Here is a 27,987-nt window from a genome sequence, read left to right on the forward strand (position 1 = left end):
GCCCACATGCTCTTCACATAAGCTTCATTAATGTTAAATTGGCTCAGCAGAAATGACAAGCAGAGCTGTGGATGGAATTTATACAAATAGGTCCTGTTTTAAACAAAACAAAACAAGGATAAGTAGTAAAAGATTAGTTTGGTTGAAATGAAATTTATGAGCTTTACTTTAAATTATATTAAGTTATTTTAAAGTTTTAGCAATTATAAATTATATCTATGCATTTTAAAATAATGTTTACACTAGATATTTGTGACTATTAAAAACACACATTTCGCCAGGCGCGGTGGCTCACCCCTGTAATCCCAGCACTTTGGGAGGCCGAGGCGGGTGGATCACCTGAGGTCAGGAGTTCGAGACCAGCCTGGCCAACATGGTGAAATCCCACCTCTACTAAAAAAATACAAAAAGTATCTGGGCGTGGTGGCAGGTGCCTGTAATCCCAGCTACTCAGGAGGCTGAGGCAGCAGAATTGCTTGAACCTGGGAGGTGGAGGTTGCAGTGAGTGGAGATGGCACCATTGCACTCTAGTCTGGGTGACAAGAGTGAAACTCCATAACAACAACAACAATAACAAAAACACATTTATTTCTTTGGGATTCAGGTCATTGGTAGAATTGTTAGCTTTTCCTCTGGAATATCACTTATTTTTCTACTTAATTACAAATTTTTGATTACTTTTTTTTTTATGTTCCTTCCACCCTCTTCTACAAATTACTTAAAAATTAATCATAGGCCGGGTGCAGTGGCTCATGCCTATAATCCCAGTACTTTTGGAGGCTGAAGTGGGCAGATCACCTGAGGTCAGTTGTTCAAGATAAGCCTGGCCAACATGGTGAAACCCTTTTCTCTACTAAAAATAACAATTATCCAGACCTGTCTGTCTGTCTCTGTGTGTGTGTGTGTGTGTGTGTGTGTGTGTTTCAGTCTCATTGGAAATATATACATATATATGCACATAGGATACTGATAATCAGCATTGTACGCTGGTATGGCCATACTTACTATCAAAATAAAAGTATTTTAATATTTGATAAATAGGCACTGCTCAGGGACTTTGTGAGTACAACTCCTACCACCCTCATGTTTCTTCCAGAACTTCCAGAACTCAGGACAACTCAGCTATTAAAGGATTAACAGCTGGCAAATGAGGGGCCTGTACTCTGTGGCCATCATCTCATCTGATTGGTAGAAACAAAAAATATACATGTTGTTAAAATATGTTGGGTTTATGTGTACATATATCAAAACATTGTTTTACACCTTGAATATATACAATTTTTGTTAATTATAATTCAATAAAGCTGAAATTTTAAAAGTGAAATAAAAAAAGAAGTGGAAGTAGTATTTTTCTATATATTAGAAATCACTTGTTTGATAATTCACTTTGACCTGTAGCCTATCAAATAGTTATCTTGATCAATATGTTTTTTTTCACTCTGCTTTAAGCAAAAGTTTTTTAAAGAAGAGCTTCTCCTCACAACATTAGGAGATATTTGTAGTATAATTGGGGCAATTTGAATTATATGATTCAATAACTGTGCGTTTTCTGTTAGCCTGCTACACTTTCCTTCATGAAGCCTAGAGCTACATTCATTACCATCTTTCAAAATATGCTAACACTTACTTCTAACCAGCTGAACACATCTGATGTTTTTATATAAAACTGTTGACCACCTAAGGAACGTATTATCTCAGTAATTTTCCAGTACATGGAAAATTTGTTTTTTGCAAGAAGCATTTTAAAATATATTCCAAGCATGAATGAACACACAGACACACACACACACACACACACACACACACACTCTTTTTTGTCTTTAACATTTACTGTTTTTTATATTGTGTATTTGAGTTTTAAATGACATGTTCTAAATAAAATTTGACTTTAAACCGTTCACTAAGTTAATTTGACTTTTGCACAGTTAGAAGTTTCTTTTATTAAATTATTTATGTAATCCAATAATGTCTTTTGATGATAACCTCCTATAAGTCAAATAAATAATTTGGCTCATTAAAAAGGATTATTATGGTATTATTTGGTATTATTATGGTATTATTTTCATTATTATATTTCTTTCAAGTAATTTGATATATTTTGTTAAGTTGTATTTCTTAATGTGTTAATATACTTAAGGTACGCAAGATGCAAGATATACATCTTAAGTAGCACACTCTGCAGATGTATGTGTGATTACGTGATTCATATATTTGTAATCCTTACTAAACCGCTTATGTTTTTGGAATCTAGAATCTATACAAGTAAATGAAGTGATAATATCAAAACATATAGCTAGAAAATAAAAACTACTAACAATCCCCTTACCCATAGGTAACCATATTGATATTTTTATATCTTTTAAAATACTTTAGGCTGTGAGTTTTTGTGCATTTACATTAGAAAGATACAATATATTCTTTCATATAACTTTTTGTCAACCTTTAATATGCTTAAATAGTGTATAATTTAACAACTATACGTTATTCAGTCAGTCTGCTTTTGCTAATAGAAGTAGCACTAAGACTAATAGACAAGGATATAGTTTTTTGGGTACATCTCTTGATTGTTTCCATGAGGCAAGCTTTTATAATTAGTATTACTGATTCACTGAAGTTACTTTTTTCTTTTAACTTTATTTTTTTTTTTATAGACAGGGTCTTTCCCTGTTGTCCAGGCTGGAGTGCAGTGTCATGATCATAGCTCACTGTACCCTTGAACTCTTTGGCTCAAGCAATCCTCTCATCTCACCCTCCTAATTAACGAGGATTATATGCATGCATCATCATGCCAGTTTAATTTAACTTAATTATATTTTATTTTTCATTAATATTTTGTAGAGACCAGGTCTCCTTATGTTGCCCAGGCTGGTCTCAAATTCCTGACCTCAAGTGATCCCTCCCATCTTAGCCTCCCAAAGTGCTGGAATTGTAGGTGTGAGCCACTGTGCCTGACCTGGAATTAATTTTTCTGAATTTTTGATGCAGATCGTCAAATTGCTATTCAGAAATTTTATACTGCTTTATACTCACACTAGCAGTGTATCAGACCTCCCATTTGACAGTATCAAGTGAACTCTTTTAAACATTAGCTACCAGACTTATTGTTGAAAGATCAATCAAGCCAGTTCTTTCTTTCAATTTGCTCCATAGCATGCTGACATTTTGAGGTTGTGAGTTAAATGACATAAAGTTTTCTCTAAAAATTTTTCCGACTGGAATTTGAACTCGTTGGAGCATAACACAAATGCAGGATGTACCCTCCCCCTCACCAAAAGAGTTTCGTGAGCAAAGTTTTGTCCATAAAGGCTATAGTCTTTACTCTTTGCATTGTCTCTCAAATTAAATTTATTTAGATTTATTATGATACTCTTATTTGGTTATAAAGATTACAACAATTTAGGAATAGAAAGTGAAAAGCAACGTGAGACAGCTACTATAGACAAATGTACTAGTAACGAAAACCTAAGTTACTGTAACAAAAATACTTGCAAAATTCAGGGGCCTAAAGAGTAGAGATTTTTATTATGTAACAATCACAGGTCGGTGTTCCGGATTTGGTAGAAAGCTTTACTTAACAGTTGGTTGTAATTCCATGAATAAGAGAGAAGGAGAAAATGGGAAAATTAAAATACTCCACTCAACAAGCAACCCTAGTAGAAATGACTGTTAGAGTAGCAGAAGACAGAACCTTTGGAAACAAAATATTGAAGTTACTCAGTGAATGAGCAAATACTCCTTTGTCAAGTCTGTGATTTGATTTTACCCTACCTACAAACTTCGAAGTTAACCTGTTACCATATCATCGATTCTGGCCTAGGACTCCTAGAACAGAGAAAAATTATTTTATTACTCATGGCACAGTAGGTATCATATTTTCATTGGCTCCCCTTGTCCTCCAAGCCCCATAGGGGTGACATGATATGACCCAGATGGCTGCTGCTCACACACTGGGTTTGCATCATAGCTGGATATTACTGAGCCTGGAGAATCCCTTCTTTTGTAGCAGCTCTGTGTCTTCAAGGGCATCATTATGTTATCCTTGAAGGTTGCTCGCTACAAGGACAGCCCTAAGAAATGTCTCCCATTAACAGTGGTCAGGGCCTTCCCTTTTTTTTTTTTTTTTGAGACGGAGTCTCGCTCTTTCACCCAGGCTGGAGTGCAGTGGCGCAATCTCTGCTCACTGCAAGCTCCGCCTCCCGGGTTCCCGCCATTCTCCTGCCTCAGCCTCTCCGCGTAGCTGGGACTACAGGCGCCCGCCACCACGCCCGGCTAATTTTTTGTATTTTTAGTAGAGACGGGGTTTACACCGTGGTCTCGATCTCCTGAGCTCGTGATCCGCCCGCCTCGGCCTCCGAAAGTGCTGGGATTACAAGCGTGAGCCACCGTGCCCGGCCAGGGCCTTGCCTTCTTGGCATACCCAGCAAAAGATATAGGAGCATCAGAGAACCATGCGGGTATTGTTCCTTTCAACATTCAACACCCATCACTCAGTAGCCTCTGGAGACATTCGTGTGTACAGCAAGATGAATGAATTAGTGTTCCAAAGGATGTGGGGGTTAAATTCAGCATGAAGTAGATTCTTCATGTCTTAAAATTGCAAGTGTTTTCTCTGCCAACAGACACCTTTAGAAATTATTATTAGTTTATGATCGGCCTTTGGAGGTATTATAGAGCCGTTTACAAAACAGAGAAAGCATAGATGGATAGATTAGCCAAAGTGGTAGTCACGGAAAACTGGTTTATAGTATTTTGTTTCCTCATACCTTGTTCTGGGTTGATGAGTGAGCAAAAGGCCCTTTCTTAAACATATTAACTGTAGTATATTATGCTACAAATTCATGTAGCTTAAGGGACTTTTTTTTTAAGGTTAAAATAATCTTGAAGTAGGTTGGTCTTGATTCATGTTTTGTGATAATCGCTTGAATAATAGCAACACCTGGCAATGATTAGCTTTAATAGGTGGGAGGCATAATGAAGGAGAAATAATTGTATTCATGTAAGTTAGACATTCCTTTCCCACTTATCTGGCCTCTCCATCATAAACCATAATTTATTATTTTTTGGCATCTGAAGGAAGTGCTGTGGAAGCCTGTTCAGAGAAGAGAAGTGAGTATTAGAAACTCGGTGTTGAGCTTTTGGCTCTGCCACTTGGGTATTTTGGGACTTTTGGCAACTTATGTAATCTCACTTAATATTTAGTTCACAAAGATTTTCTGGAATCAAGTGAGATAAGAATGTAAAAGTCTTTATAAACTATAAGGCATTATACAAATATTTGATTACTAAGAATTGTGAGTACTTAATATTTTCTCTGTTAGAGGAGACTGAAGAATACGTTCTCCTCAATGATGAGGACATAATATAGCTTTTAATCTGGATTTTTAAAATTGTATTCTACCTCCTTTTAGAAAGTTTAGTAAAAAAGGCAATTTTGTATAAAAGCTACAATTTCAGCCTGGTGCATTCGCTCACGCCTGTGATCTCAGCACTTTGGGAGGCTGAGACAGGAGGATCACTTGAGCCCAGGAGTTCAACACTAGCCTGGGCAACACAGAGAAACCCCATTTCTACAAAAAAATCCCAGCCCCACCCCCCCCCCCCCAAAATTAGCTGAGCATGGTGGTACATGCCTGTAGTCCCAGCTCCTCGATAGGATGAATTGGGAGGATCACCTGAGCCTGTGAGGCTGAGGCTGCAGTGAGCTGCGATTGCACCACTGCGCTCCACCTGGGTGACAGAGTGAGTCCCTGTCTCAAAAAAAATAAATAAAAAGCTATCATTTCAATCATTTGGAAGTTCCATTTATATGGCTGGATAAATTCAAAATCATGTATTCAGTTCTAAGTCTTAATGGTAGATTCAGTTAAAAAATAAAAAAAATTGTTATTTTTTATTATCAAAAATAGTAATGATATTGTTGGCAAATATGTGAACGGATGATTAAAGGAGATAGTGTTTGGTTTTATATGGTAAAGAATACAGCAAATAGGTAAAAGAAGTTGGGAAGGTGTAGAAAATATTTGTATGTGTCTGTGCGTGCACATTGTAAGTGTTCATCAAACCTGTTTTTCTTCTTTAGCTTCCTGAACATGTTTTCATTAGTTGCTATAGAAAGGAAATGAAAGAGATGGTTATATAACTCACTAATTGCTTTTTTTAATGGAGTAGGATGATTTTCTCCCATTGATTGATTTATTGACAGAAGCTTCCAAATAATATTCTTGTCTTTTTAGTATCTACTGTTCGTTTAAGTAAGCACTCTTATGGCTGGTTTGCAGTGGTGGAAATTGCCAGAAAGGCATAAAATGTTCAAGCTAGAAGTTACTTTAAGGATAATATAGTAACAGCAGATGAGAAAACCAGCATTGATAGAATTATGTTCCTGAAGGTCACACATCTGTGTGGTGGTCTAGATTCTTAAGATCATTCCTCCTTTCCTACTTGTACCAGTGCTCCTAAACCATTATGTATTATCAGAATTCTGGATGCATTTTAAAAAAATAACATCTCATTCTCTTTTTAGGTAGTTATTACTAGTAAAAGCGGAGAGATCTTGTATCGTATTTCACCGTGGGCGAAGTATGTGGTTCGTGAAGGTGATAATGTGAATTATGATTGGATACACTGGGATCCAGAACACTCATATGAAGTGAGAACAACAAATATTTAAATAAATTCTTGTTCCAGTATTTCTAGGAAAATTAATTTTTACTTTTATAACTTTTATAGTAATGTTCAATGCTTCTCTTCACTGACAGTTGAGTATTTTACATCATAGTATTCCTTTTATACTGCATGAGTATCATAGTCTGTCTTCTGTAGCCAATAACATATAGAAGTTAGTTTTTGTGTTGTCTATGTTTTTGAGGTTAAAGAAAACAGAATACTAAATTGTTATGTACTAATCTGTAAGGGATACTGTTTTTTTTTTTTTAAACTACAATTTCTGATTGATCAGAGACTCTTTAGTGCAGTATTTCTCAGGGTTTGAATTAGGATCAATGTCCTTAGAAACACGGAATAGGGAAGACCATCTCATGAATGTATTAACTAGGGTAATTTTTACCGCCATATTAGTGACAAGTGTTCTGTGATTGTTTGAACTCACTTTCTGTCCTTTAAATCATTGGAGTTTGTTGATATATACTTTGCATTCGATAATTACATATGTATTTCATGGCTCTTACATTTTCTCTAAGGCCTAAGCTCAAAAAAAAAAAATCTTTACTCAATGATAAGGCATAAGCTATTACATGATTTATCTTTTAAAATAGGTCCACTAGCAAGACCATAAGGACTTTTTCCTGAAAGAAAATTTAGTGAGTGTAGCCGGTGCCTTTTATATGTGAGAATAGTTCCAAGTGTTTGAGTATATTCACCACTTTTTAAAAATATACTTGATCAGGTAGTGTCATACCAGAATTCCTGGCTTAACTCTATATGTAATTTTATATTCTGTAGTTTAAGCATTCCAGACCAAAGAAGTCACGGAGTCTAAGAATTTATGAATCTCATGTGGGAATTTCTTCCCATGAAGGAAAAGTAGCTTCTTATAAACATTTTACATGCAATGTACTACCAAGAATCAAAGACCTTGGTAAGTAATAACTGTGATTTTTATTCAGATAAAGTTTTAATGAGTCTGTTCTCTTATTAGAAAAGCTAATTACAAGTGTCTCTTTTTTATGTTAGGAGATTAAATATGTAATAGAAATGCATTTTATTTTAGGCTTCTCAAATTGCCCTGTAATAGTGATAGCATAGAAAAGAGAAATGGAATAAGATAGAGCATAAGAATTAAAGATATTATTCCAATTTCAATTTTAAGTAATGTGAACTGATGACTTCCAAAATTATAGATAAATATGTAAGCATAATTACTTTTTTACTGGAGGAAACCTTTATCAATTTAAGTGATCATTGACTATAGCCTGTTCATTTTAGTCTGTTAAGGAAAAAAATCTTATATTTGTAATGTGCCTGGAAGTCATTTTGTATCAGAGTTATTTTATATAGCCCCTGCCTGGATGACTTATTTAACAAACATTTATAGAATATCTATGTGAGACACATTTTGCTAGATGTTCATATATTGAACTGTAATGGCACAGATCCTGTCTTCATAACAAACAGGAGAGTAAAGAATATATTGCTGAATTATTGATTCAGTATGCTTTAAATCTGTTGTTTTTATAGGTAATAATATCTAAAATAATACAACAGTATATTTAACACCCGCTTCAATGACTAGACAGGAGGATAAAGCACATTTAATTATACTGCTTCTGCTAGGGAGTCCAAATTTCGGCTAGAAGAAAGGTTTGTAAGCCATGGTTAAAGTTTTCAGTTATGTATGGATTATCTGTGATGGTAAAGTCAGGTTCCAGAAACCAAAATTAATTAAATGTATAGAGTATTTAGTATTAATTATAATTAATAGATATTATGCTAAATTATTATATTTGAGATATTCTTTCATATTATGGAGTAATAAATTGCTTATGACCCAGTTCTTGCAGAACGTTCAGCAGCACAAGGATTCTCTTGTTCATCTTTGTGTTTGAATTGTCTAGCCTAGTACCTGGAATAAAAGTGAATCCAGGAATGATTAATGCCATAAAAATTAAGAATAAAACTATAAATTTGTGCTTGATACAAGGTATCAACCCAGAAGAATGAAACTAATATCTTTGTTTATAAGTATATTTACAAGTATAGTTGTATAGTTACATGAACTGCCATTAAAAATGAACTTATATAAACCTTAAGAAAATTATAAAGCTTATATGAATTGGACTTTGAGAGCAGAGTAAGAATATTTACTATGTATGTTACAGAACTGTAACTTCCAAAGTAATGAAATCATATTCAAACATTTTACCAAATTATACTTCAAGAAGAAAAACTTGTGTTTCTTAGCTTTTTTAAGACCAATACTTTTTCCTCTGATTATTTGCTTATATTAAAAATATATTAGAATTTTTTTAATGTTATGGATTTTTAAAACACAATATCTACTTTTTTGAGTCACTTTATTTACTGTTAGAGCAAAACATATTCAGATGGAGAAAGGAAGGTGATGTGTGTTTGTATGTGCACATACACGCATATATGCAACTTGGAAATAATTTTTTAGGTGCAAATTATATAGTGGAAAGTAGAAGCGTTAATGCTGACTGTATAAAAGCTACCTTGCGGGCTGGGTGTGGTGGCTCATGCCTATAATTCCAGCACTTTGGGAGGCTAAGGTAGGTGGATCACCTGAGGTCAGGAGTTCGAGACCAGCCTGGACAGCATGGTGAAACCCCATCTCTACCAAAAATACAAAAAAATAGCCAGGCATGGTGGCACGCACCTGTAGTTGCAGCTACTTGGGAGGCTGAGGCATGAGAATTGCTTGAACCTGGGAGGTGGAGGTTGCAGTGAGCCAAGATCATGCCACTGCACTGCAGCCTGGGTGACAGAGCGAGACTCTATCTCAAAAAAAAAAAAGCTACCTTGTGGAAAATATGGGTTTGGTGCTATTTCTTATGCTATATGGAAAAAAAGGACTGAAATATATAGAAATACATAGAGTCAAAATAAAAAGTATATGTCATGCAATTGGTTATTTTTATTTAGCTTTCATAATCTTCAATATGAATATTACAAGTGTAACTGATGTTTAGCATATGGAGATTGCCATCTTTAATATGCTAAAACCAAATTAAGTAAATTTGCATGTTATTTATTGCTTGTTAAAATGAAGATGTATCAAATAGCTAGTCAGAATACAGCTCTAAGAGACTATCCAATGTTGTTGGAAGGTCAAACAAAAAAATGTTAAAGTAGTAGAACTTTTCAAGATGACCAAAGCTTCTCGATTGTTTGTAAATTTTAATGTATTTGGAGTAAGGATGCTTTTTTTCCCCATTACTGTTTTTTTTAAATGTGGCTTTTAATTTATATTTGACCATTGCCTTATATAGGATACAACTGCATTCAGTTGATGGCAATCATGGAGCATGCTTACTATGCCAGCTTTGGTTACCAAGTCACAAGCTTCTTTGCAGCTTCCAGGTAAAATCAGAGACTCATTGTGTTCATTTTTATTTTGAGCCAATAATTTAAAGAAATAAAATGAAATCGTTCATTTTTTATAACATTGTATAACGTTTTAGGGTTAACAGAGCTAATAGAAGCTGAACATTTTCTTTTACTAAGGTCATAGACTCTCTTCTCATCCAGCCTTAGAAATTGTCCTTGATTTTATGTTACTCCTCGTGGGATGATTTGTGATATAGAATGTCCAGTTACCTGCTGAAATTGTCACTTATTTGGAGCCCACGTTTTAGTCAGAAAATCTTTTCCTATGAAAGCCATTATTGTGAGAGAGCACATCGTTTTCTGGAAAGAGATTGACTCATCTAGGAAGGTCACCGAAGAGTCCCTTGGTACAACAATTACTACTCACAGAAGGGCTGCCCTTCCCTCCAGGCTGAAATGGATGGAATAATTCTCTCTGGACAGAAAAGACACCAAGGGATTCTATGCAATTAAAGAGGTGCTGATCTAAATGACCACAGACTGAAGAATTCCAACACTCTGAGTGTCATGGAGTTTATGACGTATGGCATATAGACATTGCTCCCATCATCATTCATACAGATTATTATTTTTAACTGTAATAAAAGCTAAAATGAAAATGACAGGGAGCTATAATCAGAAGTCTGATCAGTTTAGAATAGATCAGAACAAATACTGCAAGTGAGATCTAAAACACGACTAGGAGTTAACTGGGGAAAGGGGTGAAGTGGGCGTAAATAGGTGACATTCCAGACATAGAAAAAAGATACTGGTTCATTTACCTGTTTCTCTTTATATTAGTTCTCCCTGAATAAGTTATCTATAATACTGTCTCCAAATCCTCCACTCTGGTTCTTTCCTGAGCCCACTCCAAGTATGCTGTCTGCATCTTCACTGAAGTTGCTTTTGTCAAGGGTATTAGTGACCTTCACATTGTTGAGGACAATGGGCAATTCTTAGCTTACTTCAGCTGTCAGTACTCCTTGGTACAGCTGGTTACTCTCACCTTCTTGAAACCTTTTTCTTTCCCTGGCTTCCAGAATATTTTAACCTCCTCTTGTTGCTTTTCCCACCTCACTTGTTGCTTATTGTTAATTTCCTTTGCTCTTTCCTCATCATCTTTATGACCACTAAATATTGGACATCTCAATACTCAGAACTTAGTTCCATTCTCTTCTTCATCTGTATGAAGTATTCGGGAGGATCTCATCAAGTGTCATCCAGTTTTGTAGCTTAAATATATGCTATATGTTAACTCCCAAACTTAAGTATCTCTGACCTATCTTTTGAACTTCAGAAAGTATATATTTGATGTTTGGGTATCTAATACATATATCAAACTTCTTGTGTCCAAAATTAAATTTCTGATCTTAACTTCAAACTTCCTCCCCCTGCCATCTTCTCTAATTCAGTAAATGACATTTTCATGTTCTAGTTGTTCAAGCCAAAAATCTTGGCATTATACTTGACTTGTCCCTTTCTGTTCCTCCCTACACGCTAGCTATTAAAAAATCTAGCCATCTGTAACTTCAAAATATATCCCAAATCTGGCTGCTTCAACTGCCCCCACTGCCACCACCCGTGTCCAACTTGTGATTATCTTTTACCTGGATTATTTCAATAGCTCTTTAACTGGTCACTGTGTTTTCTCATGCTGTCTTTCCCCTTCTCTTACCTTTGTTCTACCAATTATGGTCAATTTTTCTGCACGGTGGCCAGAGTAATCATTTAAAAATTAAAGTCAGATCATGTCTCTCCGTTGCCCAGAACCCCTAATGAATCCCTGTCTCCTTCAGAATAAAAGCAAAAGGCCTCACACTGGTTCCCGAGGCCTTATTTGATGTGCTTCTTGGCTGACTCTTAGAGCTCAGCTCTTTTCTTTCTTGACCATTCCAGTTAGAGTAGCCTGTTTGGTTTTCTTCAAATGCTCTTAGCTCATCCCTGCCCCAGTCCGCTGCACCTGCTGTTCCTTTCTGTCTGAATGCTCTTACCCTTAGATATTCTTATGCCTTTCTTCTTACTTTTTTTCTTGCTCAAATGTTGCCTTTTCCATGAAACTTTAACTGATGACCCTATTTAAAATAGCAAACCTTCCCTTCCCACCAGTGGCTTTTCTTTGTTTTCTTTAGGACACTTACTATTATCTGACAGTCTATGTATTTTGCTTGTTTGTTGTCTCCCAATGGGAATGTAAATTCCATATGATCAGTGGTGTTTATTTTTTTCGCTGGTGTATCTCCAGAACATAGAAAATGTCATGGCGCATGGTAGATGACTTTAGTAAGTGGCAAACAAATAAAGGAATGAATGAAGGAATGAGTGAATGGCTGAATGAAAAAAACTTTAAGGCTGTTTATTATTGAACATGTTGTTCAATGAGTATAAAAATGGATAGGTGGCTGGAATAAAAAAAAAGGGTGTGGGAGAGTGTCATAAGATAATTAGCATTATTGGATAGAGCCAGTAGATGGTGCGATAGGCCATGATCAGGACAATGGTCTTCACCCTGGGATCAATGGGAGCACAAGTATGATTTTAAGTAGGTGACTTGATCTTATTTGCAGTTTTAAAAGACAGCTCTTGCTGCTCAGTGGAGTTGGCTATCAGGAGACTTGCTGTATACTTAGCGCTGTACCATATCATGAGGGGCCTGATAGTAACAGCCACTGCCCTCAAGGAGCATATAGTCTAGTGAGAAAGAGAGACAGTAAACAATTGAAGGCAAGGGTGACTATTTAAAGGGCAAAGTTGATGCTGTGGATGACTATAATGTCAAAATTTTACACAGGTTAAGAAAGGCCTTCTTCTGTGAGTAATTTTTGTTACCTATTTCGTTCAGACTAGGGGGCTACCTTTAACACAAACACACCTGCTTGTGAGCTACCCATCTTACTTACTTGGGTGGTGACAAACGTGGCACGCTGTCTTGGCCCACTGGTAACTGTGTGCATTCTATTTTTGGAATAAGTGCAGAAAGGATAACCTCAATCAAGGCACCATGGATATTCTAATAAATTCTTGAAGAGCCCCTCAATCTCAAATGTACACCCTGAAAGTAATGGGCAGTGGGCAAACATGAGAGCAGGAATGACTTGCTTCAGGTGGAAATCAGAAGCTCTGAAAATAGAGAAGCAGAGTTTTATTATTTACATCCTCAAAATGTGAATTTTGGTTGGGGTATAAATCTATATTTAATAACCCGATTTAAATGATTTTCTAACTTAATGGTTTTAAATTTGCTTAATATCAAATATTAAGCAAATTTGAGTTGTATCCAAGTATCATGTCACATGCTGTTTGGATATTTAAAGTATCTAGTACTGTGATGGTGAAACAATGGATGCACAATCAGCTATTTCCTCTAAATATGATGTAATCTTGTTTTTGCTGTGTTCTTTATTGTTAGCCGTTATGGAACACCTGAAGAGCTAAAAGAACTGGTAGACACAGCTCATTCCATGGGTATCATAGTCCTCTTAGATGTGGTACACAGCCATGCTTCAAAAAATTCAGCAGATGGATTGAATATGTTTGATGGGACAGATTCCTGTTATTTTCATTCCGGACCTAGAGGGACTCATGATCTTTGGGATAGCAGATTGTTTGCCTACTCCAGGTAGGTACATACAATATAGAAATGTTTTCTATTGTTGCTGTTTACGATTAATTTTTAAGAATTTTACTAAATTTATTGTGTGTGTACTCTCTAAGTGGTACTTAATGTTCTTAATTGGATTTATTTTTGTTGTACAGGGGATTTTACCTTGTTTTGTATAGCACATGTATTTGTGGTATATTTCATTAAATTTCAATTTTACATATCTTATGCCATGTAAAATATATTGGTTATATAATCATTTAAAAATTTTACTGTGAATCATTTTTTTTAATATCTAAGAGGCCACTTTATCAAGTTGACTTAAACCATAGCCAGTCTCCTTTTACTAGAGAAATACCTTGTTTTAGGTAGGCCATTTAAAAAAAATCATACTTCATTGCTTCATATCTTAAAATTACATGGTTTTGATTACAACTAAATTAATTTATAACTATAAAACAACAGTTACTAGTATATAATATGTTTCACGTATGGTGCCAAGTGTTTTAGATATATTAGCTACCTATTTTATCTTATGTAATCTGCACAGCAATTCTACTTACATGTGGTAAACACTATTGTCATAGCCATCTTACAGATAAATAAACTAAGGCTTAGTGTTGAAACCATTTGTTAAGATCAAACAGATCTCTGACCTCTTCTACCATCTAAGGAGAAGGATGTTTTACGTGATTAAATAGCATATGGCAAAAATTAAAAAGACAAATTAAAAAACCATGAACTTGTGTTTATTATTTATTGTAAGTGAAAAAATGAAAATGTCAAGCATATTAAAAGTAGCAAAGTATCAAATAATGTATAATACATATTTTTATAATATACATATTTGAAATATGTATAGGTATTATATACATACTATATATATTTTATATATGTATATGTATTTTTGAAAATAATTGATGAATTTTCTTTCCAGTGTTGCATCATACATAAACATACATATACCTGGAAAATAGACTGTATAGAAAAGTGTCTCAGCAAATAATTTTATAAAATGAAGAAGTCTCATTTTTCAACCTAAATTAGATGACTTATATATGAAGAAAACTCATACGTTATTTCTGGATGTCATACATTATTTTATATTTCATAGCCATTCAGGAATCACTCATGCCAGATAAGACAGTGTAACAGGTGAGAAAGGAAACAAGATGGTAGCTGGGTTCCTGGTCCAGCCTCACTCTGGTACAAACTGATTAATCATTCTTATTCTCAGGCTTTTTATTATAGAAGGAGGCAGAGTTTGGGGGCTAATATAATTTTGCTCATGAATGTATTTTGTATTTATGTCACCTTTTGAACATTTATTTTTATGCCACAGATTTATAGCAAATAAAAAAGACTAAATCTGTATTAATTCTGTGATATATTAGGTTGGTGCAAAAGTAATTTTGGTTTTTGCCCTTTTATTGGCAGAAAACTGCAATTACATAACTCTACTAATTACATCGAGTACATCTTATGGAAGTAGAATATGTACAAGAAATTCAATTAATTGAACTCTGGTTTATATTTGGATGAATGAGGGTTGACTATTTTGTAGAACTGTGCCTTATGAAAGAAATATATTTATTAAATAGTTAGATTTTTATGTTTTAAAACAATTCTTCTGTAGAATTATACCTTACAAAGAAATACATTAAGTGGATGGATTTTTATGTTATACAACATTTTTATTTTATTCATGTGTTTATCGTAGTGCACCTTGTTGTACTAAAGTGCATTTAAACTTAGCCAATTTTCTAAACAAAAGAGATTATACATCATTGTTTCCAAAAACATTTCTATTACAGAAATTGAGACAAACTTAACATTGTTATTTAATACTTGGCTTCTTTTTTTATTGAATTAACTATTAATCTTTCTCATGTGCATGCTTTTGGTAAATAAAGCATCATATAGTTTTAGCTTAATTTATTTTTTATTGTGACCATTTTATTTGTTTTTTTTCTGCTGTCATATAGGCTTAGTCCTCTGTAAATATAGTTTTATTAAATTGCATTTGTATTATTCTACATGTCATTCTATTTGACCAATATTTAAATTTTCCCATTTTTTAGAACTAGTATTTTCTATATAGGTTTATACTATTAATGTATTAGGGTTCTCTAGCAGGAGAGAACTAATAGGACATATATATATATATATTTATATATGAAGCTATATGTATTTATCAAGGGGAGTTTATTACGAGAACCGACTCATAGGATCACAAGGTGAATTCCCACAGTAGGCCATCTGCAAGCTGAAGAGCCAGGAAGCTAGTCCGAGTCCCCAAACCTCAAAAGTAGGGAAGCCGATAGTGCAGCCTTCAGTCTGTGGTGAAAGGCCCAAGAGTCCAAAAGCTGAAGAACTTGGAATTGATATTCGAGGACAGGAAGCGTCCAGTACAGGAGAAAGATGGAGGCCGGAAGACTAAGCTAGTCTAGTTTTTCCACGTTCCTCTGCCTGCTTTTATTCTGGCTGCGCTGGCAACTGATTAGATGGTGCCCACCCAGATTGAGGGTGGGTCTGCCTTTCCTAGTCCACTGACTCAAATGTTAATCTCCTTTGGCCACACCCTTATAGACATATCCAGGAACAATACTTTGCATCCTTCAATCCGATCAAGTTGACAGTCAGTATAAACCATCACAATTAGTTATGACATTATTAAACAATATAGATAAAATCCTCCAAATCCAGTGTATATAAATTCATTTAAACAAATACTTCTTAGCATTCATGATCAAAGTCCTACTTTGCTCTTTTGGTTATTTATTGCTGCTTAGTAAGCCAAAAATTCAGTGACCTAATAGCAATATTTATTTTATTCTCAAACTCTCAATTTGGATATACCTCAGTGTGGACTCCTCTTCTTTTCTTCACCTTGTGTCAGCTGGGGTGGCTCATATAGGGGACAGAGCATCTGCTTTCAGGATGGTTCACTCACATGACCTACGGTTGGTTCTGGCTGTCAGCTAGGAGCTCAGCCTTGGTTGTGAGATTGAGGACCCCAGCTCCCCTCCTCCTAGCCCACTCCACAGACAATGTGGGCTTTCTCACAAGAGTGATAGTCCCAAAAGACAGGATGTGTAAGCTGCCATTTTATATGGTCTGGGTTTAGAACATGGCAGAGTGCCATTTCTGCTGAAAACTACTGGTCAATCACAGTTTCGAGAAAACTTGAAAACTTGTTAGTTTATCTAATAAAACTTGTTAGATAAAGATAAGAGAATTTTTGCACATAGCCTTAAAATTCCTTAACGCCCCTCCCTTTGAAGGGGTGTTAAGTAATTTTAACCACACACAGCGAATATAATATGCTACTTTACAAATTCAAAACAGATGTATTGAAATACCTGTTCATGTGGAAATATTATGTACTCAGCCATATTTCTGTTATGAGTATTATCAGAGAGTTATGTCTGAAATAGCCAATTTTTAAAAAATATACCTTTCATTGTAAAATAATGCCATTGTAATCAGAAAATTTAAAAAGGCACACAAAATTCAAAATAAAAAAACTATATTTAAAAAATGTGAACAACATACTTGTATTTAGCTATATGTGAATGCATTTAATGAATATTCCTTACATGCATAGAAATACATAACCCAATACTTCACTTTCACCCTCTTCATAAAATAGCTACTCTGCCTGTAATTTTGAATTTGTTCCCTATTCAGATGAAATGAGAAACTACAATTTATGTTTCATATTTTAAATATAAATTTTTCCACCCCTTACATTTGTTAGGCTGATTAATTTTATAACCCACTGACAGACAGACATAAATATGGCACATGGCTTGCTTAAGACTGAAGCCTCTTCTTTGAAAACTTTTGTCATAATTTTTGAAATTATTATATTTACTGTTTGAAAAAATTGATGCTATAAAATTGCTTCTGTAGAGATATGTTGCTGATGCTCATTTTATCCTATCTATATGTCACAACCTGTTACCATTTAAAATCTGTGATTCAAGTGCCATCATCAAAGTTATCAGAATTAAATCTCATACTCTGAGTAATACCAGAGATCCTGACTGTGCTATTTCATTAGCTGCTATGAATAAATTTCCAATCAGGAACTGCCCATGTTTTAATTTTCTGTCTACTCAGCTGAACTGCCTTCTAGCTTTGCTAAATTAGTAATGACAGTTCATCACAGAGATTGGGTTGTCCTTTATTTGGTAAAGAGAACTTTCTGACAAGTATGTCACCCATAAGTTTCAGGAGTTTCTAGAATTAGTAATAATGAATATAATGTAGTGCTCCCAGTTTTAAATTCTGTTTGCATATTCCTCTGGCACTATATAAATGCACTTTTAAGACAATGAAAACTTGTTAGATTTAAATAACTATTATGCCATAATCATTACTAAATCTTCAAATGAATATCTTTTGTTTGTTAAATTTTTCTTTCAAAGATAAAATACTGACTTCTAAAGGAGATAGCAGAGTAGATCTAATACTCATGTTTTTCCTCCTTAAACTTCTGTTTGGACACAAAATTAATATAGTTATATTTCATCAGCTTGAGTTCATAATATGGTAAACATTAGGCTAAAAGATACTCTCTTTTCCTGAGCAACTAGAGTTGTTTTCAGAAATGAAAGTGAGTCCAATTGGCCTTTTTAGGGTCATAAGTATGTGGAATAAAGTACTCTTAGTATAGACACTATATATAATATTTGGGGCTTCTTAACCATGGTGGGCATTTTTTACAAGTTAGTGTGTGGAAGGAAATTCAAGGGGTTCTCCCTGCTCAGAGTGGATTTTTGTATCTGAGGTAATTATTCTATGATATCTTACCATATGGCTTTTCTGTGGTTAATTAGAATTGATTTTTAATGGTAAGCCAGTCTTGCATTCCTGAGGTAAGCCCTCATGACCATAGATGCAAGTATTCTAAACAAAATTTTAGCATAATTATATATGATATTACATCATGACCAAATCAGTTCTCAATGATAAATACTAATTTGAGGATTATTATGTATCAGTATATTAGCTAACGAGTATATGACACCATCATGATTAGCAAGATTATTTAAAAACTAAGCAACCATGACATGAATGGAAAACTCTAAAATTATTTTTAAGAGGATTTTTAAGTCATACACTACTTTTTGATTTTGTCATTGAATTACAAAAAGAACAATTCACCCAATGACAAAAACAAAAACAAAAAAATATAGAAAAAATAGCATACAAAGGATAAGTGTGTACACCCACATTTGAAAACAATTTGGTATTATTTGGTAAAGTTAGAGATACACATATACTATGATGCATTATTCAATATATATGCTTGGAGCATATGTTTGTCAGAAATTTTGGAAAGATAGACTTAAAAAAAATCACTCCTTTCAGAGTACAGTAGGCACCCCCATTTATCTGTGGTTTTGCTTTCTGTGATTTCAGTTACTCATAGTACTTTAGCTTGAAAATATTAAATGGAAAATTCCAGAAATAAGCAGTTCATAAATTTTTTATTAGTTTTCAATCATAGCCTAATGCTACGTCACAATGAGGTCATTCACCTCACTACATTTTATCATGTAGGCATTTTATCATCTTCATAGCATCACAAGAAGAAGAGTGAGTACAGTATAATATTTTGAGAGAAAGAAAGATTACATTCACATAAATTGTATTACGGTATATTATAATTGTTCTATTTTATTAGTTATTGTTAATCTCTTATTGTGCCTAATTTATACATAAAACTTTATCATAGGTATATATGTATAAAGACACAGTATATATAGGGTTTGGTATTATCCATGGTTTCGGGCATCCACTGGCAGTCTTGGACTGTACCTCCTAAAAATAAGGGAGAGCTAATATATTTGTTTTTAATTTCACTGGATTGATTTCAAAGACTGAATTTTTTTATAATTGAAGTAATACAGCATCATTTTAGACATGTAAATACCTGCCTTATATGCTTTACAAAAACAAATAATGGCTGGACATGGTGGCTCACACCTGTAATCCCGGCATTTTGGGAGGCCAAGGAGGGCTGATCACCTGAGATTGGGAGTTCAAAACCAGCCTGACCAATATAGAGAAACCCTGTCTCTACTAAAAATACAAAATTAGCTGGGTGTGGTGGTGCATGCCTGTAATCCCACCTACTTGGGAGGCTGAGGCAGGAGAATTGCTTGAACCTGGGAGGCGGAGGTTGAAGTGAGCCGAGATTGCGCCATTGCACTCCAGCCTGGGCAACAAGAGCAAAATTTCATTTCAAAAAAAAAAAAAAAAGCCAAAAAACAAACGATGGATGATTAAAAGACATTTCGGACAGTTTAGCAAGTAGCTGACTATTCCAAAGGGAGTCAGACAGTAAAAAACAAGCAGTAACTAACTCATAGTCTATTCTTCATTAAGAATATTATAATCTCACAGTATGATTGTTAATAACTTTTTAGAGTATTGAGTGTCCCATTAAAAGTCTTCCTGTTTTCTTAGTATTTTTTCTTTCCCTTTCAGCATTTGTTCCTTGTTAAAACCAGAATCTTATTTCAGCTTGATGAAGGAGAACAGTTAAATCTACTACTCTTTCAAATAAAGTAGAGTTAGCTTCAAAATTCAGACAGACTAATTCTCTTCTGTAAAAGAGATTAAGAAAATTGCTATATCAATCTAATCTGTCTGGATTTGAGTTTGAATGGTAGAAATATAACTTCTCCCACAGGGTTTATGAGATTACTCAGTCTAGCAGAAAAGTTTCTGTTGATGCAGAGTGTAGCACAGGAGTAGGGATTTACCGTCTTTGTATAAACTTTGTTCCTGGTATTATCTGCCTCGTTTATTCCCCACAAGCCTAAAATTTAGGAGCACAGGGATATTTTGAAAGTATCTGGAGTATTTACGTCTTACTCACCTATAACATTCACCTTCTCAAATGTAAACTCATGCTGAAGTAGGACAGTTCTACTGGGTAATTTACCTTAAGTTTAGAAATGCTGCTCATTGCCCTCAAACATCTCTCTATTTTCTTCTCTTTCGCTTGAAACAATGGTTGGTGCATGCTTGTGAAAATGGTCCAAGGTCCCTATTCAAGTGATTATCCATTTAAGTCTAGGAATTATGTGCTATCTATAATAATAAAGGTCTTGTTTATGACCTTTTTAAATAAGCAGGTTAAAAGTGGGAAAAATCAATTTTTCTGTTTTTATCTGGTTGTAGCAAAACAGCTTGTTTAAGCATGTCTATTTTCTACAGAATAGACTAGCCATTTTGAAGTTATGAAGAGATATTTCATGGTTTTCTAGCTGAATGATTTCCTTACTGTTATGCTGCAGATAAATAACTCATGTTACATTGAGCCACTGACTTTCAGAAAATATAGGTATTTCTTATAATTTTGAAAGCATCCATATATAAGTAATATAAAATTATTCATTTTTGAGGACCTTATTCCCATTAACTTAGATTAGTGATCAGGCAGATTTTTATCTAACTTTTGCATTTCCCATCCACATTTTATAATGTTGAGGCATCACTATTGAGTTGTAACTTGGATCTTTGGTCTTCCTTCTGCTTCTTTCACCATATGTAAGAGAAGCTGATAGCCACAGGATTGGGTTCGTTGTCTACTTCTAGGTTTAACTGTCTCCCCAAGATTAGACTTTTACCTGTATAGCCTTTCAAATTCTGTCTGTTGAAAGCATCAGTAAAACTTGGGGGCAGTTACAGTTACATTTTCTCATAGAGCTTTAGGAAACAAAACAGCATGATAGCCAACTTGTCTGAGACTGGAGCTCTGTTCTCAACACTGTGTTAAGAACAGTGAAGGAGGCCGATGAGCTGTCCAGCTGTGTTCCCCTTGCCTTGGTGAGATTATGATACTCATGATGGTTACTGTCATACCTTCATTCATGCAATTTTGAAGCATTAGGTGCTTTACATGCTTCCCAGACCACTTGATATAAAATAATTCATCCAGTCCCTCCCATGCTTCCCTGCCACATGTTCCTTCACTAACTTTTCTCCATTGTCTTTCCCACCATGTGACATTTGGAATAGTTGTTTATTTTTTAATTTTAGTGATGTATTTGTTGTTTCCGTATTAGATGCGAAAGTTAATAATTTATTGTTTCTCATGGGATATATTTTATGTAAAGTAAAATACCTCTCTGTTTTTCCCCTGTCTCTTGATCTCTCCTCTCTCTTTTTCTCTCTCTCTCAGTCTCTGTCATAAACTTTTCACCATCATGCTTGCCATGGAGGCAACACTGCAAAGTGATGTGATAGATTCCTGTTCTTTAGTACTGAAAACAGTGAGGAAAGCCACACAAGATGTTTCCCCCCAAAATACTGATTACAGCACTAATAATAGCAATAATCATGTATACTATATAGAATTAAGATTAATTGATGATTTAATACACAATATAAAGTGGGTGGTTTTAGAATTGGATGATCTTTACCTCTCTGCTCTTGAACCAAGCTGCTTACATTTGAGTTTCAGTTTCATGTATAAAGAACCCATAATGATATTATTTGCCATAGGGCAGTGGTTCAGACTGCATAAAATAATACAATTGAAAATGTGCAACAAACTAGAATATAGAACATCATGGAAAGTTTGGAGTTATACTTTCAGATTTTTACTAACGGATAAAAGCAGGACTCGCAAACGAGGCAGGTAACCGAGAGAAGCAGGCCAGCTGGTTCTTACTGGCAGCCTGGCAAACAGATCTCCTCTGAGGTGGCTGCCATTCACAAACCATTTTGAATACAATTGTCAGTTGCATTCGTGTTGAGAATGTGGACCCATGGAGTCACATCTTCTAGTTATTTAAGTCAGGAGCCCACATTTTATATGAGACCTCCCCATGTTAAAATGTCATACAATTAGTTTAAAATTTTCATTCACTGTGCATACCAAAGCAACATACATGCAGGATGGATAAAAACCAGTCACTAAGGCTATCTCTGGGTTCCAAAATGTGCCTTAGGGGACACGCAACAAATCAGATTCTACTAAACTACCAAATAAATTAAGCCATAAGTCAAATCTAATAAGGACAACTGTACCTTCATAGCTTAAATACAGTATTTAATACTCAATTTATTTTGTATTAGCAATGATAATTTTATAAACCTCAACTATTAGTATATTATCACTTAGCAGAATTGTGTAATATCTCTTTGGTTTTAAGTAGTAGAGGAATAAACAAAATAAATGTCTTTTAATATCAGGCTCAGTAAAGCAGAATACAAATTTATTAAAGAAATCTGCATAGTTAAAATTTGGTAACCTTGTTTCTTTTAATGCTTTGCATCTAAGTTGCTGTTAATTTGTTTTTGAAATATAAATATAGATACTGACCTTGCAGGCAATATAGAGAATCGGTATAGGCCTGGGCTCAAATACTAGTTCATCACTTACTAGCACGTAACCACAGCCAGATAAATCTTTCTAAGTTTAACTTTAATTTCCCCCTCTGTAAAATACTAATAAGATTATAGTTTCTATGCCTTGTATAATTGTGAAGGGTTCGTTACACACTTCCCCCAGTGTCTCAATTATAGTTGTGATAAATTGTCATTGTCACTGTCATCACAATATCATTGTCATGATTATCTGTGGTCAGACTTACTAGCCAGCCTCGTTCTCTGAAACATAACTACAAGCATTGAAACAAGTAATAATATTTTTTTCATGAGCCGAAACATGTACTATAATGTTTATGGATATTTGTTCATTGTTGTGTCACACTATTTTTAAAAGGATGTCAAGCTATTTTTTGGTAGAAGGACGAAATTAAGAACAATTGCAGAACTGACCAATTGTGATCTACATCTAACAGTATTGAGAAGTCACAGCTAAAAACAATGGAAGAAAGAGAAAATGCATCAAGGTCAGAAACCAAAACTGAAGGCACAGCATTGTGAGGCCACTTATGTGTAGCAGCAAACAGCTCCGCGTAGCGTAATTGCCCCTCTGGGCATCATTAGACTGCAGTATAGTATAATAATTGATGATAATGAGTCCGAGTCATTAAAAAATAAACTTCAAGTCATGTTCAAAATTTATTTTTAAGATGACAGGAAAAAGTAAAATATATAATCCTTTGGATATATACCTAGTAATGGAATTGCTGGGTCAAATGGTATTTCTAGTTCTAGATCCTTGAGGAATTGCCACACTGTCTTCCACAATGGTTGAACTAGTTTACACTCCCACCAACAGTGTAAAGCGTTCCTATTTCTCCACATCCTCCCAGCATCTGTTGTTTCCTGGCTTTTTAATGATTACCTTTCTGACTGGCATGAGATGGTATCTCATGGTGGTTTTGATTTGCATTTCTCTAATGACCAGTGGTGATGAGCTTTTTTTTTTTCATCTTTCTTGGCCGCATAAATGTCTTCTTTTGAAAAGTGTCTGTTCATATCCTTCACCCACTTTTTGATGGGGTTGTTTGTTTTTTCTCGTAAATTTGTTTAAATTCCTTGTAGATTCTCGATATTAGCTGTTTGTCAGATAGGTAGATCATTCTACTGTAAAGACACATGCCCATGTATGTTTATTGCAGCACTATTCACAATAGCAAAGACTTGGAACCAACCCAAATGCCCATCAATATTAGACTGGATAAAGAAAATGTGGCACATGTACACCATGTAATACTATGTAGCCATAAAAAAGAATGAGTTCATGTCCTTTGCAGGGACATGGATAAAGCTGGAAACCGTCGTTCTCAGCAAACTAACACAGGAACAGAAAACCAAACACTGCATGTTCTCACTTATAAGTGGGAGTCAAACAATGAGAACATATGAGGATAGAGAGGGGAACATCACGCACCAGGGCCTGTTGGGGGGTGGGAGACAAGGGGAGGGATAGCATTTGGAGAAATACCTAATGTAGATGACAGGTTGATGGGTACATAAAACCACCATGGCACATGTATATCTATGTAACAAACCTGCACATTCTGCACATGTATCCCAGAACTTAAAATATGATTAAAAAAAAAGTAAAATATAATTTCAAAGTGTTTCCATTAAAAATTTTCATTATTTTTTTTTATTTTTTTTGACACGGAGTCTTGCTCTGTTGACAGGCTGTAGTGCAGTGGTGCAATCTCGGCTTACTGCAATCTCCGCCTCCCAGGTTCAAGCAATTCTCCTGCCTCAGCCTTCCAAGTACCTGGGACTACAGGTGCACACCACCACACCCAGCTAATTTTTTTTTTTTTTTTTTTTTTTTTTGTATTTTAGTGGAAACGGGGTTTCACCATGTTGGCCAGGATGGTTTCGATCTCCTGACCTTGTGATCCGTCCACTTCAGCATCCCAAAGTGCTGGGATTACAGGTGTGAGCCACCACGCCTGGTCATTGTTAAATTTTCAAATGTTGTTTTAGGGATTAAGTTAAAGTTACCTGTCACTGTGTTTTAATGAGGGATTACTGTGTGGATTTTATGTGGACTACTTTGTTTCCCTCCAATGTCGAATAAATGAAGCATTCCTCCACTTATGTTTTAAATGTTCAGGTGCCAAAGGCATATTACTAATCGGTTATTGAATTGACTACCTTGCTTATTTTGCATTTTATATCAGGGAATATCTTTTTTTTTTTTTTTTTTTTTTCCTTTTTAAAGACAGAGTTTCCCTCTGTTGCCCAGGCTGGAGTGCAGTGGCACAATCATGGCTCATGACAACCTTGACCTCCCATACCCAAGCAGTCCTCCCTCCTAAGCCTACTGAGGAGCTAGGACCAACAGCAAATGCCACCATGCCTGGCTAATTATTTTTATTTTTTGTAGAGATGGGGCCCTTCTTATGTTGCCCAGGCTGGTCTCTACCTCCATAGCTCAAGTGATCCTCCCACTTCAGCCTCTGAAAGTGCTCGGATTATAGGCATGAGCCACCATGCACAGCCTAGGGAATGTCTTATGTATTTTTTAGGATCCTGTTTTATGATGCTCTTTCCTGAGAGGAAAATGGGATTTTATTCTCAGAACATTTACTTTAAATCAGAATTTTTCATCTTTTTCAATCATGGAGTTAGGTGACAAATTTTTTCATGTAATGCCTAAGCTATTTTCTATAACTGACTAGTTTAACTCTATTGATTACATGTTTAAAGTATTATTTAAACATGTAACAATGGTAAACCAATGTAAAAATCAGTTGAGAAACAAGACATTTTACATAGTTTAGAGGTATTACATTTTTGAAATTTGGTGTATATTTTGCACTTAGAGCACATCTCAATTTGGATGTTAATTTTTCATCAGAAATAGTTGATATGTATTTAATATTCATAACTTTACAGCAAAAAGTCAATTCACCTACCTGAGTTGTTTCAAACATACTTAAGTTTTGCAGTAATGGAACTGAGTGCCAGTTTTTAAATCTACATCAATATAAAATACAATTAAACATCCAGTTTGTGGCCTCCCTAGCCAGGTTTCCAGGGCTCAGTAGCCCCATGTGAATTGCATTGAGTGACACAGGTATAGCAAGTAGTCTGAAGGCTCTTGCTGTTACAGCTTTGTAATCATTACATTGGGTAAATCTACATCCATTTATTGAGTTAGGTGGTTATAATAACATTTTATTTTTCAATAAACCCTTTTAGTAGCAATAAACTAAAAAAGTATATGTTTTATGAAAGTACTAAATGTCTCTTTCTCAAGAAATTAAACATATAACTTAACCAAAATAGTCACTAATTATTAATCAGTTGCCAAGAATTGTTTTACACAACTACCAGTAAAATCACCAATTTGTCAGCCAGTAAACACATGTAAGTAATTATTTTGGCTTGTTTTTACCTCTCAAATATGACTCAGGCATAAATGAATTAGAATGAATGATTTAGTTGTATAAAATTTAGTTATCCTGGGATTAAGATGAAATAAATAATTTAGTAACATACTCTGTTGCAATATATATATATATATATACGCAATTGTTCTTTCTCCTTTATATTTTAAAGGGTAGGCTATTTGCTTAAATGATGGGTAGAATATATAAATATATGGTAAAATAGACTGTTCAGTTGAGTTTTGTCATGAATTTTCAAAGAAGTTTCATTAATTAAATTTTGTAAATATGACATGATCATTTACATAGAGAAAACAGTGTTAGCAGTAATGAAGAAACTCATCATTGGCTCTTTGGCATTTTGCCTAACTATGATCAGAATTTTTGATTTCTATCATTTGCCATCCTTCCACAATGATCACCTGAATAAATCAGTTTTCAGATTTCCCAGAGCTCTTGCCCTCACTGTTATAGTCCACAGGATTCCATCTAGGGTCTTCTTCATGTTCTTATCTGTATGCTTTTCCTGAGTTCTCCTTCATGGCCATCATATTCATTCTTTCAAGAATTCAGTATCTTTTTTGTTGTAGAGAGTAGAGACTATACTGCACCTGGTCACCTTGAAGAAGAGAAAGACATGGTCCCTATTTCAGGAAATTAAAAGTCTAAAGAGGATGATACACAATATGTATGCTAATGCAACCCAGGGTGACATATTGATAGTTGAAGACACATATAAGAGGGCCGCCTGAGTCTGAAAGGGAGTGGAACTGTCATGAAAGCCTCTGGAACAAATGGCCCCTCCCTGTCTCCAATTTGGAGTGAGCAAGTCACGTAAACTCTGTGTGTCTCAGATTCTTCTTTAAAACACTAATTTAAAGGGTGCCTATCTCATGGAGCTATTATAAGATTTAAAATATTAAAAATATGTGGCCAAGCAGTGTGGCTCACTCCTGTAATCCTAGCCCGTAGCCCCAGTGCTTTGGAGGCTTAGGTGGGAGGATTGCTTGAGGCCGAGAGTTTGAAGTTACAGTGAGGTATGATTGCAGCACTGCCCACCTCATTCCAGCCTGGGCGAAAAAGTGGAAATAACAAGAACAACAACAACAACAAATATATATGTTATATATATATATGTAATATAATATATAATTTTCTTATAACAGTTCTTGGCATATTATAAGAATTAGTATTGTTTCGTATAACTGCCATGGTTTATTCTAAAATTAGACTTCTCAGTTGAGCTCAAATTGATGTATCACATAAACAACACACATTCATTTAACTGTTACCGGTCCTCCCCTCTTTATTTTACTTCCACGTGATTTTTCAAATCCGGATTCTCTTTCTTACTCCCCACCCTGTGTTAAAAATGCTGTTATTATTCACCTCCATTCTTTGTTCTCTTCCATGTATGTGTTTTATTATACCAGTTATTGGATTGCAGTATTATCATATTTAGTTTGCTTTTCTCCTTTATACGAAGCCAATAATATAGGTTTCAGCAGGGCAAAGACCATGTTTATC

At 34.9% G+C, this 27,987-nt stretch overlaps 1 protein-coding gene across 1 annotated transcript in view; it reads left to right on the forward strand.

Moving 5' to 3' along the window:
* Positions 1-27,987, forward strand: part of GBE1 (1,4-alpha-glucan branching enzyme 1) — a 277,012-nt gene that overhangs the window by 104,997 nt on the left and 144,028 nt on the right. The window contains exons 4-7 of the mRNA XM_003255144.3: positions 6,524-6,649; positions 7,462-7,597; positions 9,969-10,059; positions 13,472-13,681. Coding sequence (XP_003255192.1) covers positions 6,524-6,649; positions 7,462-7,597; positions 9,969-10,059; positions 13,472-13,681 — 563 coding nt within the window. The remainder of the gene's footprint in view (positions 1-6,523; positions 6,650-7,461; positions 7,598-9,968; positions 10,060-13,471; positions 13,682-27,987) is intronic.

This window comes from Nomascus leucogenys, chromosome 21 (genome assembly GCF_006542625.1).
Source record: "Nomascus leucogenys isolate Asia chromosome 21, Asia_NLE_v1, whole genome shotgun sequence".
Lineage (NCBI taxonomy): Eukaryota > Metazoa > Chordata > Mammalia > Primates > Hylobatidae > Nomascus > Nomascus leucogenys.